This window comes from Gekko japonicus, unplaced genomic scaffold (assembly GCF_001447785.1).
Source record: "Gekko japonicus isolate JY-2015 unplaced genomic scaffold, Gekko_japonicus_V1.1 scaffold542, whole genome shotgun sequence".
Lineage (NCBI taxonomy): Eukaryota > Metazoa > Chordata > Lepidosauria > Squamata > Gekkonidae > Gekko > Gekko japonicus.
Window position 1 is genome coordinate 581,902 of NW_015163104.1, and position 20,746 is coordinate 602,647.

Sequence of the window (20,746 nt, forward strand, 5' to 3'; positions counted from 1 at the left end):
TATGATATAAATCAATAGGCCAAAGTGCAATAATAAATCATAATAGAAACAAGTCACAGTCTTTCCATGTGTCTATTGCCAGCATGGAAGCAATATCAAAGTCCAAATTGGAGTGCAATTCATCAAATTTTCTGAGCCATAAAAAGCCGACATGTAATCCGGATGCCTGTTGCCGCGTTTCGAATGATTCTTATTCAAGCATGGCTGTAATGGGACCCAGTCTCAAGAGCTGGCATACACTAAGCCAGAATGGTCAGTCAAGGAGGATTAAGGACCCTTAATATATATACACACACTTATTAGAGCTTATTTATATATACTGTTGATTTTTCACCTCTATTCAAATATCTTTTATCACAGCTTTTTCATGTCTAATGTGTTGATATAACAGATATAATATAACAAGCATAGTGAACATAGAAGCTCTTCCCTTTTTTCAATTTTGACTTGAATTTTTTTTTGATTCTCAGCTATACAATAAAAAAATACTTTGTTTTTCTTGAAATTCTGAAACTGATTTATTGTTTCTATAAAGTGGTAATTTTGCCATTGTTGTATATTCATGTAGTTTATTCTTCCATTTGTTCAGACCTGGGCATCTTTCTGCCTTTCATTTTGCTGCAAATGTTACTCTTGACGCCATCACCATATACTTTAAATTATTCACTGTATGTTCTTGTAATATTGTTTGGTAAAATATTTAATAACATGCTTTTCGGATCCATCACAAATGTAAGTTTTAATATCTTTTATTAGGGTGTAATGGATCAGCTCAGGAGGTGGCTTTTATTAGGGATAAAGTTTTTCCTACACTGATGTGCTTGTTGCTTTATACAGATTTGTTGGTTTGTAATTTTTTTCACCCCTTTCTACAGTCCCAGCCCAACTGCATTGAATTGCTTTGCTGTTAGATTCAAATATTGTTATATCTTAAGTAAAGGTACAGGTTCCCTTGCTTGAAAGCCAGTCGAATCCGACTCTAGGGTTGTGGTGCTCATCTCCGTTTTAAAGCTGAAGAGCCAGCGCTGTCCGAAGACGTTTCCGTGGTCATGTGGCCGGCATGACTAAACACCAAGGCGCATGGAACACTGTTACCTTCCCACCGAAGTGGTCCCTATTTATCTACTTGCAATTTCTTGCTTTCGAACTGCTAGGTTGGCAGGAGCTGGAACTAGAGACGGGAGCTCACTCCGTCATGCGGCACACTCGGGTCTCGAACTGCTGAACTGCCGACCTTCCACAGCCTGCAGTTCAGCGTCTTAACCACTTGAGCCACTTGCAGCTCCTGTTATATTTTATAAACCACTTAATAATTGATTTTTATCATACTTATAATCTGGCTTGAATCCTATAAATGAAAATAGTAATAATTTCTCATGTTTCACACAGGTGAGAAGCCGTGTCAGTGTTTGGAATGTGGGAAGAGCTTCAGTTGGAGTCGCAATCTTCATTTGCATCAAAGCATTCACACAGGAGAGAAGCCATATAAATGCCAGCAGTGTGAAAAGAGCTTTTCTCAGAAGGGCCAACTAACAGTACATCAGAGGATTCACACTGGGGAGAAACCATATAAGTGTTTGGAGTGTGGAAAGAGCTTCAGTCGGAGTGACAATCTCACTTTACATCAAGCAGCTCATACAGGGGAGAAGCCATTTAAATGCTCTGATTGCAACAAGAGGTTTCCTATTAAATCAAGTCTTATTACACATATGAGGATTCATACAGGGGAGAAGCCATTTAAATGCTCTGATTGCAACAAGGCATTTTCTGTTAAATCAAGCCTTACTATACATATGAGGATCCATACAGGACAAAAGCCATATAAATGCTTGGAATGTGGGAAGAGCTTCAGTCAGAGTACTGGTCTTACTTCACATCAAAGAATTCACACAGGAGACAAGCCTTATAAATGCTCAAATTGTAACAAGAGTTTTACTCTCAAAACAAGCCTCACTAAACATGAGAGGAGTCATACAGGGAAGAAGCCATATAAATGCTTGGAGTGTGGAAAAAGCTTCTCTCGGAATGACTGCCTCACTCAACATCAGAAGATTCACTCAGGGGAGAAGCCATATCAATGCTTGGAGTGTGGAAAAAGCTTCTCTTGGAATTACTGCCTCACTGTACATCAAAAGATTCACACAGGGGAGAAGCCTTATAAATGTCTGGAGTGTGGGAAGAGCTTCTCTTGGAATGTCTGCCTTACTCAGCATCAAAGGATTCACACAGGGGAGAAGCCATATAAATGCTTGGAGTGTGGGAAGAGCTTTTCTCGGAATCACCTACTAACAGTACATCATAGGACTCACACAGGGGAAAAGCCATATAAATGCCTGGAGTGCGGAAAGAGCTTCCATAATAATAGCTGTCTAACTGCACATCACAGGATTCACACAGGTGAAAAACCACATAGATGCTTGGAATGTGGAAAGAGTTTCTCGCAGAATGGTGACCTAATTAAACATCAAAGGATTCACACAGGAGAGAAGCCATATAGTTGCTTGGAATGTGGGAAGAACTTCTCTCACAATGGTGACCTAATTAAACATCAAAGGATTCACACAGGGGAAAAGCCATATAAATGCTTGGAGTGTGGAAAGAGCTTCTCTAACAATAGCTGTCTGACTGCACATCATAGGACTCACACGGGCGAGAAACCATATAGATGCAAGGAATGTGGGAAGAGCTTCTCTCAGAATGGTGACCTAGTTAAACATGAAAGGATTCACACAGGGGAGAAGCCATATAAGTGCTTAGTGTGTGGAAAAAACTTCTCTCACAGTCGTAGCCTTTCTGCACACCAGTGCATTCCCCCAGGGGGAAGAGAAGTTTTGTTGAAGAAACGTTAGCCTGCACTACAAGATTCACGCAGAGGAATAGTTGTCCAGTTATCACATAGGAAACCACTGAAGGTGGCTGACCTTGCTTGTTTGTGACCGTCACTTTTTTTGGTTGCTGTCCTTTACAAGGCCCATGTCTTTGCCCATGTCCCTTAGTTCAATCCATCCACACTCCTTCCTTTTCCTCAGCCTTTGGGGGATTCCCACCACCACCACCAGCAGGGTGATGCTCACCTGACCTTTCTCTCCTGATGTTATTGTTGCCTTCCTTTCTTCTCTCTCTGGAATTTCTGCTCTTGTCATATAGAAGGCAGTTACCCTGCCTGATATCTTCCTCTCTCCATCCCTTCATTTCCTTGCCTTCACTGAAACCTGGTGTTTTTCCGTGTGAAGAAATGACCTGCACCCCAGATGGCCATCAAAGTTATGATACCCATGCTCAGAGGTTACTAAGTGCCTCCTCCCCAACAGGAATTGAAAGGAATACAGGGAGGGAATTACTCATCTTGAGCAGAGGAGCTATCCAGCTCTTTAGATACGCTGATAACCTAGTCTAAGGCCCTGTCCACACAAGGGGTTTTGGGCCGGGAGTGGGCCGGATCAGGGGCGCAGCAAACGGGCGTGATCCTACTGCAACATCTGGGAAGTGTTGCGGGCCCGTTCCCGATCCAGCCCTTCCCCTGACAGCCCCGCACCAAATATGAACCACCTACCTAGGTGGTTCATCCGGTAGGTTCGCATCACGGCTGGCCGTGGGATCGCCGGCGCATCTTGCCGCCGGTGCATCCCCGGCTGAACTGCGCATGCTCACACATGCGCAGTTCGGCAGCCTCCCCCTCCCACTCGTCTCTTCCTCCCCGGCATCTGATCGTGCCGAGGAGCAATGGCGCGTGTGGCAGGGACCTAAGAAAGAAAAAAGGGATAACTGTAGTCACATTTCAGCTACAGAAGCTTGAAGAAGTGACCCTTAACCTGGAGCACAGGAAAGGCAGGAGATTTACAGTTAGGACAGTGAAAGAATAGCAGGGATAAAAGACTCCTGACCACCGCAAGGGGGGTTCATATTCATTTCTTCTTACCCAAGAGCTACCTCAGAACTTAGTTGTTTTTTCGATGGCAGCAATAAAGCCAAACTATAGATGAGAGCCCTATGAACCATTCCTGAGTGCTTGTAACTCCAGGGGGGGGGGCTTTTCCTTATGGTAACAACATAGGGATGTGTAAAGAACAGTGGCAGAGAATTTGGGTGTTATTGTGGCGGAATGGGCCTGCTCTGACCTGCAGGCCCAATTCCAACCTGCCTGCTAGGGTTTTCCCAACACCTGGAGAGGCTTTTCTCTCTTTCTGTCCAGTAACTGCTACTACCACCTCATCTTTGTAGGAACTGCCCACTGGGAGGGTCAGGACTCTCAGCTTCCCTTCCAAGTTCTGAGGCCTTGCCTCTGTCTCCCGCTGCTCAGCCCCTGGGCACCACGGGGACAGTTTACTGTCTGGTGCACCGCTGAAGGAACAGCCGCTTGCCAACTGCCTTCCTTCCCCTGGTACTCGATTTAAATTGTGTGTCTAAGTCAGTGGAGGTCTGTGTGGTACAGAGAACCACTGCCATCATCAAAGGTTATAAAGTATTAAAGAGAAAATGTTCACATGCATACTTTTAGCATAGCACCAGATTGAGCAAGGGATCCAAAAGAGATGGGTAAAACGCAAATCCTCTATCCCTCTCTCTCTACACTTGCCCTATCAGATGTTAAAATATAGGACAGGCTGTTTAGCTAAGGAATTCTAGCTCTCTACAGAGTTCCATTACCTTGAAGATCTCTTCAGGTGAGCACATGTTCAGTGGCTGCCTTCCCAGAGGAAAGGTCTGTGTACTGTATGTTGTCAAAGGTCTGTGTACTCTCATGCATTCAGCACCCAAAGCAGGGTGTCCTTCCTGCTGTATGGAGATTTTATCATATCTGTTTCACCTCCCACTGACCCTGTCGCACCAGGTCAAAGAGGCTTTTCCTGGAGATCTCCAGGAATCTCTTTCCTGAAGACTCTAGTATTCTATTCCTCCAAATCTCTGTTCCCTGCTTGGGGAAGGGGGAGAGCTTGACCCCCACCCATTATCTCTCTAGCTAGATCTATTACCATTTATATGAAGGTGGGCTGAGGTATGTCTGGAAAGCCATTTAATTGATTTCCTCCCACTGCTGCCTGTTCTCTGCCTGGAGAAAAAAAAAACGCCAAGCGGAGGTTTTGCTCAGTTCAAACCTCCCAGAAAAAAATGCATTTCTTCACAGTTACACTGGATCTTCCACTACCACTGGAGAAGCCACTTAACGTAGGTGCAAAAAAACCACTTTCCTTCAACTTCATCAAGTCTGGAAGATGGCACCCTGCCTTGACACAACCGATATGGCCACCTGGATCCATGTTGTGGGAACATCAAGACTAGACCTGTAATGGACTGCTCTTGAAATCAACCTGGAGACTCCAGTTTGTTCAGAATGTTGCAGCCTAATTATTATCAGGAGCTAGGTGGAACATTCATATTAAATTTTGTCATCACTTCACTGGTGGCCCATGAGCTACCAGGTTCAGTTCAAGATACTGTCACATACAAAGCCCTGCGTGGTTTTGGACCCTCATATCTAAAGGCTGTCCTCTTTTCCTATGCTTCACTACAACAATTTTGCTCATTTATGCAGGCATTCTGCAGGAGCCGCCTTGCAAATGGGCAAGATCAACAACGTTTTATGTTGCGTTCTGTACTATTTGACCTCCGAAGAAGGCTTTTGTGGGCCAAAACGCATCAGGTCATATATGGCTCTTTTTCTGCATTTGTGACTTTGATTATATTATGAGGCTTTATTTGGGCCCCTACAAGGTTTTTATATGTTTTTGAAATAAGCATAAACACATTGAAATAAAGTTGATTTTAACTTTTGGCCCTTTACTAGAGTTCTAAACTTCCTTTGGAGGGTCAAGATCAATAATGGCCTGTACACAGGAGTTCTCTGTAGTGGGCCTCTGCCTTGTGGAATGGCCTGCCTGAAGAGGTCAGTTAGACTCCCACGCTTCTGCCATTCTGCAATTTATGTAAAACAGTTATTCAGGGGACATTCCTATAAAGGTAATGGGATAATATAACAGAATGGTTCAGAAATGCGCTTAATTTTCTGTTTGCTGCATGTATAATCCTGTTGTCACTATATTATTTTCTACTGGTGTAACACCATTTTTCTGTATCATATCTGCATGCTGTATCGTGTCGAATGTTCTCCGCTTGTTCAGATTTCTGAAATCTGAACCAGTTTGGTGTGGTGGTTAAGTGCGCGGACTCTAATATGAGAGAACCGGGTTTGATTCACCACTCCTCCACTTGCACCTGGCTGGATGACCTTGGGCAAGCCGTAGTTCTGATGTGCTGTTCTTGAAAAAAGAGCAGTTTCTGTCAAGAGCTCTCTCAGCCCCACCTACCTCACAGGGTGCCTGTTGTGGGGAGGGGAAGGGAAAGGAGTTTGTAAGCTGCTCTGAGACACCTTTGGGTAGTGAAGGGCAGGGTATAAATCCAATCTCCTCCTCTTCTTCTTCTAGTCCTAGTACATTGCTTATTAGACGTCATGTTGACTGTAGTGTATAGAGTTACATTATGTTATCTGCCAAGAGTTTCAGTGAGAAAACTGGACTATAAATATAGTAAATAAAAGAAATATTACTTTTCATTTGATCTTGCTCAGATCTGCTGTGTAAACAGGCCTGGTGGTGGAAAGTGCCGTCAAGTTGCAGCCAATTATGTGGTGACCCTGTAGGATTTTCAGGGCAAGAGATGTTCAGAGGTGGTTTGCCATGGCCTGCTTGCTTCTACATAGCAACCCTGGACTTCCCTGGTGATCTCCCATCTGAATACTAACCAGGGCCGACCCTGCTTGAGATCTGATGCGATTGGGGTAGCCTGGGCCACATCAGGGCATAAATAGGCATACGTGTGCTCATATTAATTCAATTCCTTTATCATTTGGATGGCCAGTTTGGACAGATTTACCCAAGAGAAGCCAGGGCAAGTCTGAAGTTGGTGCCACCATTCACCGAGTGCTTCTGTTCAACAGAATTTTGGGCTGTATCAACAGAAGTATAGCTAGTACATTACTTATTAGACGTCATGTTGACTGTATGGAGTTACATTATGTTATCTGCTATGAGTTTCAGTGAGAAAACTGGACTATAAATATAGTAAATAAAAGAAATATTACTTTTCATTTGATCTTGCTCAGATCTGCTGTGTAAACAGGCCTGGTGGTGGAAAGTGCCGTCAAGTTGCAGCCAATTATGTGGTGACCCTGTAGGATTTTCAGGGCAAGAGATGTTCAGAGGTGGTTTGCCATGGCCTGCTTGCTTCTACATAGCAACCCTGGACTTCCCTGGTGATCTCCCATCTGAATACTAACCAGAGCCAACCCTGCTTGAGATCTGATGCGATCGGGGTAGCCTGGGCCACATCAGGGCATAAATAGGCATACGTGTGCTCATATTAATTCAATTCCTTTATCATTTGGATGCCCAGTTTGGACAGATTTACCCAAGAGAAGCCAGGGCAAGTCTGAAGTTGGTGCCACCATTCACCGAGTGCTTCTGTTCAGCAGAATTTTGGGCTGTATCAACAGAAGTATAGAGTCCAGATCGTGTGAAGCGATGGCATCGCTATACTCTGCTCTGGTTCTGCCTCACTTAGAGAGCCAACGGGGTTGAAATTAAATCAGAAGAGTTTTCGGCTAAACGTTAGGAAGAACTTCCTGGCAATTAGAGTGGTCCCTCAGTGGAACAAGCTTCTTTATCATGTGTCTGGGTAAAATTAATAGCAGTTGCCTCTTAGGGTTGCCAGGTCCCCCCTGGCCACCGGTGGGGGTTGGCGGCAGGCCCGTAGCTAACGCGGGGCCCGCCCCCCTAGCAGTTTTTATGGGCCCCCTTCCTGAGCCTTGGCTCCCCTACCCCAACTCCCCCTGATTGCCGGTCAGCCTGTTGGCAGGGAGGACAAGGGCGGTGATTTCAGAGGCTGCCCCTGGTGCTGTGCCATGGGAAGAGGCACTGGGGCTCCTTGGGGAGGGAGGGAGCTGGACCCAGATGCTCCACAGGGACAGGGGGTGGTGGCAGGGAAGGCCTGCCCTTGTGGGAGGGGAGGGGGGGAGAGGGAGGGAAGCTGTGTCCGCTGCAGCTCTTGCCCTAGAGCCTTTGATTGGATTAGCAGGTGGGCCCCCCAGGCCCCTTCCCTAAAAAGTCCTTAGCTACGGGGCTGGTTGGGGGGGGGCATAGGGTTGCCAGAGCCAGTTTGGAAAAGTCCTGGGGATTTGGGACTGGGGCCTGGAGAAGACACGGACTGCGGGGTACAATGCCCCAGAGTCCACCCTCCCCCCCAAAGCATCCATTTTCTGCAGGGGAATTGATCTCTGTAGCCTGGAGATGAGCTGTAGTTCCAGGGGATCCCCAGGCCCCACCTGGAGGCTGGCGTCCCTACTCCTTGTACCATTTTGGACTTCCCAGGAGCCTCTGGCTATCCAGCCTTGGAAATAAGGCGCTAGACTAGACAGGCGCCGATTTCTTTCTATGTTCGCGATCGTCCAACGCAACGGAAGGGTTAACGGGATAGAGTCTGAATCTGCAGCAAGGAGGCGACTGTGGTTTGCTGGAGCCGCTTTGTGCTCGACCGCTTGTTACGGAGCGCTGATCGCTTCCAGGCGTTCGCGGCGCCTTCCCGGAGAGACGGTGGGTGCGATTTTTGCGTGAAGATGATTTTGGGGACCACAGCTCACGGGATGCGTGCAAGCCAAATTGGGAGGGGGTGTGGTGGTTGGGGGGTGTAGTTCGCCAACTTCGCCAGCACCAAGATGTGGGTACTCCGGTAGTGGTGTGGGGCAGTAGGAACATCGCTGTGTTTTCCATTTCTAACAAAAATGCTCACCGGTAGCCGGATCAGCTCCAAAGTGAACTGCCCAAACGGAAGCTGTGTACCAGACCTTTGAGGGAGGTTACCCAAAATAACACAGAATATTGTGCGGGCTCTCCAGTTCTCCGTCGTGCTGGGTGTAAAATAAAAAGGGAAACCAAAAAAAGGTAGGGGAGTGAAATGTTTTAGGCTAACGATCGTAAGGCTTTTTGAAAGCATCCTGTGTAGAATCCTAAGTAGGGCTGAAAGGATAAAATGGGGTTGGGTGGAAGGAACTGGATGCTTTCTGGAAAAAAGGACTGGGGTGTGGGGCAGGGGTATCCTCCGAACTGGAAATAGAAGCTTCAGTGGTTTGCAAATTTTGAGCACTTTCACACATGCTAAATAATGCACTCTTGCAATGCATTTTGCAACTGGATTTTACCGTGTGAACTGGCAAAATCCGCTTGCAAATGATCGCTACAGTGCATTGAAAGTGCATTATGCAGCGCATGGGAAAGTGCGGTTAGTGACTGGGAGCAGAGGGAAATGGTGACTTTTTTAGTATTAATAAAGCTGGGTTTTACATGTTGCCCTAGGTAAATAATTGTTATTAATGGCCACTGGCCAGTATTAATGCAACTCATTAGTACCTAATCATTAAGTGTATTTGAATGAAGGGAGGGTGTGGACCCAATTAAATTGGCTTCCTGGAAAACACCATGCTTTTTATTAATTAAATAACAAGGGAGCATGGTGTAGCATCAGACTAGGATCTAGGGAACCCTGTTGCCTGTTCTCACTCTGCCGTAGAGGAAGGGATAATGATAATCAGTATTGTATATCAGAATGTAACCAAGTTGTCACTTAAAAAATAAAACAACCCTGACCTGGATAGCCCAGGCAAGTCCAGTCTCGTCAGATCTTGGAAGCTAAGCAGGGTCGGCCATAGCTAGTATTTGGATAGGAGCAGGGGTCATTTCCTGCAGGAGCGCACAGGAGCGGAGCTCCGGCGGTAAAGAGCCCAGGGGGTGGGCACACGCAACAAGCCCCACCCCCCGCTCCCAGCAGCTCTCAGTCAGAGCAAGAAGCAGCCAGGTAAGTTGCAGAGCTCCCGCTGGCACCCTGGTCCAAAACAGTCCAGTGGCACCTTTAAGACCAAGTTTTATTCAGGTACAAGCTCTCCCTTCTCTGCAAGGACAGATTTGCACATCCCCCTATTGAGATATATGTCTACGTAATAAAGGTAGCAAGCAGTTACTAGATCAGTTTGATCTAGTTGACAGTCCCAGCTGTCATGCTAAGTGATTATAGCCAGGTGTTATACTAGCGTATGCTAATGAGTTATGCTAATGAGCTCCTGCACCTCTTTTTCTACGAAATGACCCCTGGATAGGAGACCTAAAGAATACCAGGGTCGAACTTGCGATGCAGAGGCAGGCAATGGCAAACCCCTCTGAACATCCCTTGCCTCCAAGCCCCACTAGGGGTCGCCAGACGTCAGCTTGATTGGTGGCCAAAAACAAAGCAAAGCAAAACACATCTTACAATCACATTTTGGTTGTTTTTTTGTTGGTCTTAAAGCCACTAGATCCAAACTTTGTTCTATTTCAATATACAATATTGATTTACTGTGACCTACAGTAAGTGTTTTGTGTAACACTTTTAGGGTTCAGAGTCTTTCATGGGCACATTATCCGGGAGTCGTCTTTCTAGCGCGATGGGATGATTGGACCAAGGAGAGCTGAGTTCAGATCCTCGCTCTTCTGTGAAGCTCTCTGAGAGGCCTTTGACACCCAGTTTTGCCTAACCTTCAGTTTCGTTAGCAGTAGAAAAGATCACACACTATCAGTCTAACCTACTTCACGGATTGTTGTGAGGATAAAACGGGGAGGGGAAAATGCTGTCAGCTGCTCTGGGTCCCCATTGGGAAGAAAAGGGCGGGTATGAATGAAGTAAGTAAAGGAAGAAGTGAAAGGAAAATCCCTCTCTGGCCCCAAATTTGTCTTCCATATGTAGCATTTGCTTGTCTTTCTGCAGGGAGAGGACCCTGTCGTGAAGCTGCGAATCAAACATACCTCATTGTGGTGAGAACATAATAATTGCTCACTGAACGCTGGTTGTGGAAGACCGAGGGTTCCCACAGTTTTGGCTTTAGAAGGAAACAGGCCAAAGAACAAAGCCACCGTTTAGCCCCGCTGGGAATGGCCTCTCAGGACAGGCCGAAGATGGAGATGCGAGACCCAGCTGGCCTTGACACAGGAGAAGGCTTTCACGCTGTCGAGGCTGGGAGCAGTGGACGATTCTGGGAGAAAACGCCACAGAGTGCCCTGGGAGAGAAGACCTTTGGCTCTGATGCACCACGCCTGCAGTTCAGGCACTTTTGCTACCGAGAGGCCGAGGGCCCCCGAGAGGTTTGTAGCCAACTCCACCAACTTTGTTGTCAGTGGCTGAGGCCCGAGCAGCGTAGTAAAAACGAGATCCTGGACCTGGTGATCCTGGAGCAGTTCCTGGCTGTCCTTCCCATGGACGTGGTGCAGTGGGTCCGAGAATGTGGACCGGAGACCAGTTCGCAGGCGGTGGCCCTGGCGGAAGGCTTCCTCTTGAGTCATCGTGAGGCCCAGTGGCAGGAACAGCAGGTGAGGCCATCCCATCCTTGGTGTCTTGGTCAAGAGCGGCGGACTCTAATCTGGAGAACTGGGTTTGATTCCCTATTCTTCCACGTAAAGCCAGTTGGGTGACCTGGGGTCAGTCACAAGTTCTCTCAGAGCTGTTCTCTCAAGAGCAGTTCTCTCAGCGTTCTCTCAGCCCCACCTACCTCACAGGGTGTCTGTTGAAGAAGAAGAAGAGATTGGATTTATACCCCACCCTTCACTACCCAAAGGAGTCTCAGAGCGGCTTACAAACTCCTTTCCCTTCCCCTCCCCACCACAGACACCCTGTGAGGTAGGTGTGGCTGAGAGAGCTCTTGACAGAAACTGCTCTTTTTTCTAGAACAGCTCTTGTCAGAACTTTAGCTTGCCCAAGGTCATCCAGCCAGGTGCAAGTGGAGGAGTGGGGAATCAAACCTGGTTCTCCCAGATTAAGACTCCGCACACTTAACCACTACACCAAACTGTAGGGAGAGGAAGGGAAAGGAGATTGTAAGCCGCTCTGAGACTCCTAGTGAAGGGCAGGGTATAAATCCAGTCTCCTCCTCTTCTTCAACAGTGCTGTCAAAGTGAGCGAGGACATTTTGGGGGGAAACACACCACCCGATTTTGTTTGGACAAAACTCTAGGCCAGTCGTCCCTTAGAGGCCAATAAAATTTTCCAGGGTGAAAGATTTTGTGAGTCAGAACTTTCCACCGCTACCAGTGAGCACCACAATCGAATGGCTGCCCTGGGGGCCTAGAGGGTGCGGGAAGGGGACACACTGAAACTTAGAAGATTTCAAACCAGGTGTCCTGCTATGGTGGGATAAGCTGTTTCCAAATGGGCAACTCCTAGAACCCCCACCTACTTCAAGGAGGTCAAGGAAAGCCAGGATTTGACTCTTGGCTGTTTGAAAGAGAAGTTTGGGGGAAGAAGAAAGTGGGGGCCAAGAAATATATTGACGGGTGCTGTGATGTCTGTGGGGGCACCCTGTTGGGGATCACTGCTGTCGTACAGAGAACCATCAAACCCATGGTTAAAACACAACCAATAGTTCTGGTGGCTTTCCAAATGTCCTCAGCTCTGTAGGCCTTTCCCTGTCTTGCTCTTTTTCAAATCCTTCTCCCCCTGTGGGATTCTTGCTTCTCTTTCAGGCAGCAGAGACATCAGAAGAGGAAGAGAAGGTTCCATCCCACCACAGAGAGAGTCTGCTCCTGGAAGGGGACCAAGTTGCCACCATACTGGGTAGGCCTCAACAGGGCCTAGTTCGGATTTGGGTCCGTAGAGTTCCGTTGTCTCCTCAGACTAGCAGAGATTCAAACTAGCAGAGGTTATAATTCTGGGTATAAAGAGTCTGTTAGGGTCTCGGGCACAGAGCGGTCTTTCCCATCACCACAGACCTTTCACTGGAGATGCCAGAGATTTAATGGGAACCTCCTGCATGCAAAGCCACAGAACCACCCGTGGGGGATACGGTGGGTAGGGTTGCCACCTCCAGGCTGGGAAACTCCTGGAGATTTGGGGATGGAGCCTGGGGAGGGCAGGGACCTCAGCGGAATACAATGCCATAGAGTCCGCCCTCCAAGGCATCCATTTTCTCCAGGGGACTTAATTTCTGACGTCTGGAGATGAGCTGTAATTCCAGGGGATCCCCAGGCCCCACCTGAAGCCTGGCATCCCTAAGCCATAAACTTCTTTCCTGAGGGGTCTGCCTCTCATGATGAGCATCCTGAAAATGGGGCATGACTTTTATAGATATCCCTGAGCTAGTATGGGAAAGGTGTTTGTTTCCAGTCTGTCCCACGGTTGAGAAAAATGTTGACTTCCAGCACCTTCTTCTATGCATAAAGGTGGGCCAGTTTGGTGCAGTGGTTAAGTGTGCGGACTCTAATCTGGGAGAACCGGGTTTGATTCCCCACTCCTCCACTTGCACCTGCTGATGTGACCTTGGGTCAGTCACAAGCTCTGGCACAGCTGTCCTTGGAAAAGAGCAGTTTCTGTCAGAGCTCTCTCAGCCCCACCCACCTCACAGGGTGTCTGTTGTGGGGAGGGGAAGGGAAGGGAGATTGTAAGCCGCTCTGAGACACCTTTGGGTAGTGAAGGGCGGGGTATAAATCCAATCTCTTCTTCTTCTTCTTCATCTGTACAGAACCCTGATATGGCAAAATGGACTGCACCACTTTGCAGCTCTGTGTGGGGTGTGTGTGTGTTTGTGTGTTTTTAATACTGTCCAGTATTCAAAAACAAAATACCACTCTGCAAATAAATCAGGGAGAAGAGTTCGAGCCCAGTTCTTTGCATGTTTGGGGTAGGTATCTGCTTAAAGGGAATTATTAACGTAAGGGAACTGTGAAAAATATAATCTCTCCCCTTCAGTCTAAAGTGCTGAGTGCTACATCAGCACTCTTCCCCCCTTGTTCTTCCGGATGTGTAGAGTAAGCCTGTGCCGGGGGACCGTCACTACATCTTGTGGCAGTGAGTTCCATAGGCTGATTATGTGTGAAGAAGCTGCTTCTCTGATCTCCCACAGATTTGCTACCTGTTTTGTTCTGTGGAGGGCAAACTGAAATACAAAGTGTTCATTAAAAAGTGTGTATAAATGGAGGGAGGGGGAAAAACCCTCCCCCAACTTTCGTGTCTCTTAACAGGTGGTGGAATGACACCAGGAATATGTAGAAGGTCAACTCTTTTTGGAGAAGAGATGCAAATGACCCCTGCAGTGCCAGATCAGGTAAGAGCCTGACTGTTCTCCACCATTTTATTTCCCTCCACTAATTTATTTTGTTTTACTTGTATGTAATATACATAAATATTTTGTGTTCTGGAGCTTTCTTCTCTTGCTGGCTTCCACTGTTGCCAAAAGAAAAGGGTTCTTGTTTCTTTTGTTTATTGGGGTGGTGGATTACAAAGTTTTATCCTGAAGTCTAATAGCCCTGGGCTGGCTCCCCTGGAAGATCAAAAAATCACAAAATGGGTCAAGTTCTGGCTACAGTTCAGGCACTACTGCAATCACAGGTTAGCATAAAAATCCAGTTTTGATGTTTTAAACTTTTTTAAAACTTGAGGTGTGGGGGGGACAGTCCAAAACTGGAAAGTGTGGGAGCGGAGAGGTGAGCTGGCAGGTAGGAGGGGTGAAGGAAGTCTAAGAACATGGTAGGGGAGAAGTGGGACCAATTGGAATGGAATGGAATGGATTTCCCAGTTTGGTGTAGTGGTTAATCTGGGAACCGGGTTTGATTCCCCACTCCTCCACATGCAGCCAGCTGGGTGACCTTGGGTCAGTCACAGTTCTCTCAAAGCTGTTCTCTCAAGAGCAGTTCCCAGTCAGAGCTCTCTCAGCCCCACCTACCTCACAGGGTGTCTGTTGTGGGGAGAGGAAGGGGAGGAGATTGTAAACCGCTCTGAGACTCCAAGTAAAGGGTGGGATATATATCTCTTCCTCCTCCTCTTCTTCTTCCTCCTCCTCCACTCCTTCCTCCTCCTCCTCCACTCCTTCTCCTCATGTTCATCTTCTTCTTCTCACATGTCTTCATGTCCCCTTTTTTTCTTCTTTACAAACCAACCCTCATTCCTCACATTTGTTTGTTTGTTTCATTCATTGCCCGCCTCGAGGTGGGAGTATGAAAATTAAAACCAGCAACACTCACGTGATAGAAAAACACAACCACCCTGTGAGGTAGGCCAGGCTGAGAGAGAATACCAGGCCCAAAGTCATGCAAAGGTTATCAATGTAGAAGAAAAATCACAACCTTGCCAGGCAGCTGTCGTGTTGGCACTCTGTTAGTGCACAGAGTTATACTTGAAAACTGCCTTCCCAGGAGACCAGGTTTTACTTTTTCTGTGGCACCAGGGTGACCAATGTAGCCTCAGGCAGGGGTCGTTTCGTAGAAAAAGTGCTAGGGGAACTCATTAGCATAACTCATTAGCATATGCCACACCCCCTGACATCACCAGAAGTGGGTCATAAGGCCACACCCCCTGACATCACTGGAAGTGTGTCATAAGGCCACACACCCCGCCCCCAACGGTCCCGGCTGGCGGGAGTGCAAGGAAGCCCCGCAAAGGCCCCCCCTGGCCCCAGGCAGGCAGGGGTGGGGAGAGGCAGGGAGGAAGCAACTTACCCTCCCTCTTCTCCTGCCTCCTCCTGGCTGAATGAGGGCCGGAAGCGGGGCGGCCGGAAGCAGGGGGCGGGGGTTCGTCATGTGCCCCGCCCCCGTACCTCACCCGGGGGAACTGCGATCCCCCGCGATCCCCCCCGAAATGACCTCTGGCCTCAGGGATCCTTCTGGGACCTGCTGTCTAGTAATTTCCTCTCCGGTAGGATGGGAGAGGAGTTAAAGGAAGAACTCTGGGGAAAACTATGAGGAGACCTGCTCTTCAAAGAAAATCTCCGGGAACAGGAGAGAGGGATGGCTCAGGTTGCCAAGAACCTGAAGAAAAAAAGTCCTGTCCCTTTAATAAAGGCTCAGTGTGTGGAAATGGGCAGCTGAAGCTTCCCATGGTGTGGAAGTATGTGTTTCGTTCATTCATACTCTCCACAAGGGGGACCCAAAAACGACTTATGTCATTGTCCTTTCCTCCATTTTATCCTCACAGCAACACTGTGAGGTAAGTTGGACTGGGAGGGTGTGACTGACCCACAGTCGTCCTGCAAGCTTCCGTGGCAGCATGGGGAGTTGAACTTGGCTGTCCCAAATCCTAGTCGGACACTCTTAAGCACTATGACATGGTGGCTCGCAAGAGACAGGAGCGGCTGGGAGGCTTAAATATAGCCTGAAGCAGAAATCTGGTAATTTTAAGATAACTCTTACTATCATAGAGTAGGAGCTGCGGTGGCTCAAGTGGTTAAGACGCTGAACTGCAGGCTGTGGAAGGTCAGCAGTTCAGCAGTTTGAGACCCGAGTGTGCCGCATGATGGAGTGAGCTCCCGTCTTTGGTTCCAGCTCCTGCCAACCTAGCAGTTCGAAATCAAGAAATTGCAAGTAGATAAATAGGTACCACTTCGGTGGGAAGATAACAGCGTTCCGTGCGCCTTGGTGTTTAGTCATGCCGGCCACATGACAACGGAAACGTCTTCGAACAGCGCTGGATCTTTGGCTTTGAAACGGAGATGAGCACCGCAACCCTAGAGTCGGACTCGACTGGCTTTCGAGCAAGGGAACCTTTACCTTTACTTTACTATCATAGAGGGGAAGGTTCTACTCCAGCTAAGCAGAGAGGACTTCTGGCCAACCTTCCCTTTCCCGTCCTGAAAATATTATATTAAAATGCATTGCCTCATCCTCCCTCCAAGGAGCCGAGGGGCCAGCATCCGGGGTTCTCCCTCTTCCCTTTAATCGTTCTAGCAGCCCTGTGAGTTAGGCCAGGCTAAGAGAGGGCAACCAGACCGAGGTCACTGAGTGAGATTCAGGTCCTGAGCAGAGATTTGAACCTGGGTCTCTCCAGGCTAAGTCTCACACTCTAGCTACTGTGCCACCACACTGGCTCTCATCGTGTTCCCAGCAAAGTTACCCATGAGAAGAAGGAATGGAATGGCACTCATGAAGGTGGGCCGTGTGAGCAAAGCCCCCAGCTGCCTCGCTTCAACACCCCTTTTCAGTTCCCTTCAGGAGCGGCAGAGCCATTATGTTACCTGTGAGGAGAAAATGTTTTATTTTCTTTCAGGGGCTGGTGACCTTCGAGGAGGTGTCCGTGCGTTTCACGGAAGGGGAATGGGTGCTTTTGGACCCGGGCCAAAAAGCCTTGCACAGACTAGTTATGGAAGAGAATTACAAGAACCTGGCCTCTTTGGGTAAGGCATCCTCTGTGTCCAGAATTTGCCATTTACTTTTCAGCCTTTAGGAAATGAAGGTTTTTAAAAACATAAGAACGTTGTGAGAAGCCAAGTTGGATCAGGCCAATGGCTCATCCAGTCCAACACTCTGTGTCAATTGGTGTCCAAAACCCAGGTGCCATCAGGAGGTCCACCAGCGGGGCCAGAACTCCAGAAGCCCTCCCACTGTTGCCCCCAAGCACCCATAATACAGAGCATCCCCGCCCCAGATACAATGTTCCATCTAGACCTTGTTGCTAATAACCACTGATGAACCTCTCCTCCAGATGTTTATCCAATTCCCCCTTGAAGTTGACTATGCTTGTAGCTGCCACTACTTCCTGCGGTCGTTTTTGAAAAAGTTGCTGTGAGTGCATAAGATCATTTTGGCTCGGCATTGGTCCATTTATCTCCCAGCTGTAGAAACTGGAATTGAATGTACTGCGCTGCCCATTTTAAATTGGTTTTAACGTATTATTGTATTGTATCTGATTGTGTTATTTTATAATTGTATAATTTATTGCTGTAAGCTGCCCTGAACCAGTTCGCGGGAAGGGCAGGATATAAATTGAAATAAATAAATAAACTTTAAGAACGTAAGAACGGCCATGCCAGATCAGAGCAGTTGCCCAACTAGTCATACATGAAAACATGACGCTCCCTTAACCGGCCTCCGCTGTGAGGATATAATCGAGTGGGGGAGAGGAGAATCACGTACATCATACTAGGCTCTTTGGAGAAACCCCACTCAGTTGTCTGGCATACTGCTCGGTTGTTTAAAAGTGGTATGTATCATAAATAAACGAGACATTTATACCCAACAACCCTGCAAGGGAGGCTGAGCCAAGAGGAGCTGACTTACCCTGTGAAGTACATGGCAGGTAGCAGATCTGAACCCAGACTTTCAGGATCTGAACTCAGGACTTCATTGGCTGCTGATTAATGCCAACTGCAGCCTGTGTTCCCTCTAAGCTGAGTTAGTGTGAGCTAGCTCACAGTTTTGTAGCCTCCGGCTCCCACATTTTTGTCTTAGCTCAGGAAGGATGGCTCCAGAGCAAACTAATTTAAGCAGTAGCCACATCGCTCGCTCACAACTTTAATGCCAGTAGCTCACAAAGTAGAAATGTTGCTCACAAGACTCCACAGCTTAGAGGGAGCATTGAAAATATACAGGATATTTTTTAAAATTGCCAGATCAGATAATAGGGTTTGTTCCTTGATTTGTGGCTCCTTTTCTACCTTGGGTTTTTATCTCTTTTCTCTCTTTATTCCTGCAGGATGGGAGAGTAAGAATGAGGAAGAGTTACACAGAATGTGGAATAAGTACTTTGCTTCTCAGGAGGCTGATTTCCACATCATCTCTTGCGAAGGGGAAAAAACAGAGTGTGGAAACAGCTTTGCTTGGGAATCGAGCCATAAGGACAACTGGAAAATGCTCTTGGGGGAGAAAGCATTTATGTGCTCAGAGTATGGAAATAGCTTGTATCTGGGAACAGATCTGATTAGGCATGAAAGAGTCCACACAAGGGAGAAACGGTTTAAATGCCTGGAATGTGGAAAGAGCTTTGGTCGGGGCTCTCATCTGAAAAGGCATCAAAGCATCCACACAGAGGAGAAGCCGTATAAATGCCTGGAGTGTGGAAAGGGCTTCAGTCGGAGCACAAACCTTAGCACGCATCAAAGAATACACACAGGGGAGAGGCTGTTTGAATGCCCAGAATGTGGAAAGGGCTTCATTCGAAGAACTCATCTGAAAAGACACCAAAGAATCCATGCAGAGGAGAAGCCATATAAATGCCTGGAGTGTGGAAAGTGCTTCAATCAGCGCACAAACCTTAATACACACCAAAGAATCCACATAGGGAAGAAACAGTTTGATTGCCAGGAATGCGGAAAGAGCTTCAGTAACATGTCTGATCTTAAGAGGCACCACAGAATCCACACTGGGGAAAAACCATATCAGTGCCTCGAGTGTGGAAAGAGTTTTAATCAGAGCACCAGTCTTAGTACCCATCAAAGAATCCACACAGGAGAGAGGCCGTTTAAATGCTCGTACTGCAGGAAATGCTTTTTTGCCAAGTCAAGCTTGAATAAACATCAAAGAATCCACACAAGTGAAAAGCCGTACCAGTGTCTGGAGTGTGGGAAAAGCTTTGATCAGAGCGCAAGCCTTCATACACATCAAAGAATCCACACAGAGGAGAGGCCATACAAATGCTCCTACTGTAACAGAAGCTACTTTGCTAAATCTAGCTTTAATAAACATCAAAGAATCCACACAGGAGAGGACACAGAGTGCAAGAAACGCTTCAACCAGATGACTACCTTTGCTTTAACCTGAAGAAACAATCCACGGGGATGAACTACACCAGGGGTCCCCAATAGGGTTGCCATCCCCCTGACAGGGGTGGGGTTTCCCTGCTTTCTGGGGACCCAATCCACCGACGGCCAGCTGGCCAGCGGGGGAGCCCTGCCCCCGAAGAGCCCCACCGCCCCCCGACATGCCCAGTGCAATGATGTTACCTAGCAGTGACGTCACCGTGCCAGGCACATTGCTTGGGGGATGCTCTAGCATTTGGCTTAAAACTCTATGGTGACCGGAAGACCCCAGGCAGCTGGCTAAGACCTGGCAACCCTAGTCCCCAAACGTTTTGAGCCCAAGGGCACCTTTGGAATTCTGAAACAGTGTGGTAGGGGCAGCCACAAAATGGCTGCTACAGGAGGTGGAGCCGGCTACGAAATGGCTGCCGCAGCTTATCTTCAGTCACAGAGTGAACATCCTTGTGCTGTGGTGGAGCTGCTGCCAAAGCAACGTCTTTAAAAATCCGCAGAGCCAATCGCATTTCCAGTGGCCAGTCAGAAGATCTGGGCGAAAGCCCCGTCTTGGTCTACTCACCTTCTGAAAACACGTAGTGACTTCCCAGGAAAGGTGCCGGCTGGGATCATAATGCCCGTGGACACCACGTTGGGAACCCCTGAACTGTAGCAATGAATCCCAGGAAGTGAGTCATGTTATTCTGTTGTTGCAAAAACAACAACAGCTTGGTTCAGAAATAACAGGGACATGACCATTTTGTAGAAAAAGAGGTGCAGGAGCTCATTAGCATAACTTATTTTCATATGCCACACCCCATGACATCACCGGAAGTGTGTCAGAAGGCTACAGCCACCGCTCAGGCTCCACTGGACTCTTTTGGATTGCTAGCTATTGGGGGGGGCGGACGTGCAGATCTGCCCGCGCAGAGGGGGGAGAGCTTGTAGCTGAATAAAACTTGGTCTTAAAGGTGCCTGTAATGATTCCTTGTTTTATGTGTGTGTGTGTGTGTCTCTTTTAAAGTTTGGTTGCATGGCGGTGGTAAGTAGACTAGAGTGGTTGAGAGAAGCAAGCGTGGTATGATTGGTGGTTGACAGAGAGGGGGAGGGGTTTTGGAAGTGAGAATGAGTGGATATGTCTGTATGTCAGTCAGAGGTTACAGTTACAGGTTTGACAGTTGAGGAGTTCAGTTAGTTCTGTGTGGGGAATGAGTTAGACAAGCAGTTAGTTCTGGGTATGAA

The 20,746-nt window shown here is 47.7% G+C and overlaps 1 protein-coding gene across 1 annotated transcript in view; it reads left to right on the forward strand.

Moving 5' to 3' along the window:
- LOC107106595 overlaps window positions 1-20,746 on the forward strand; it is a 450,486-nt gene that overhangs the window by 52,148 nt on the left and 377,592 nt on the right. Inside the window, 2 exon segments of the mRNA XM_015406776.1 lie at window positions 1,407-2,784; window positions 18,688-19,478. Coding sequence (XP_015262262.1) covers window positions 1,407-2,784; window positions 18,688-19,478 — 2,169 coding nt within the window.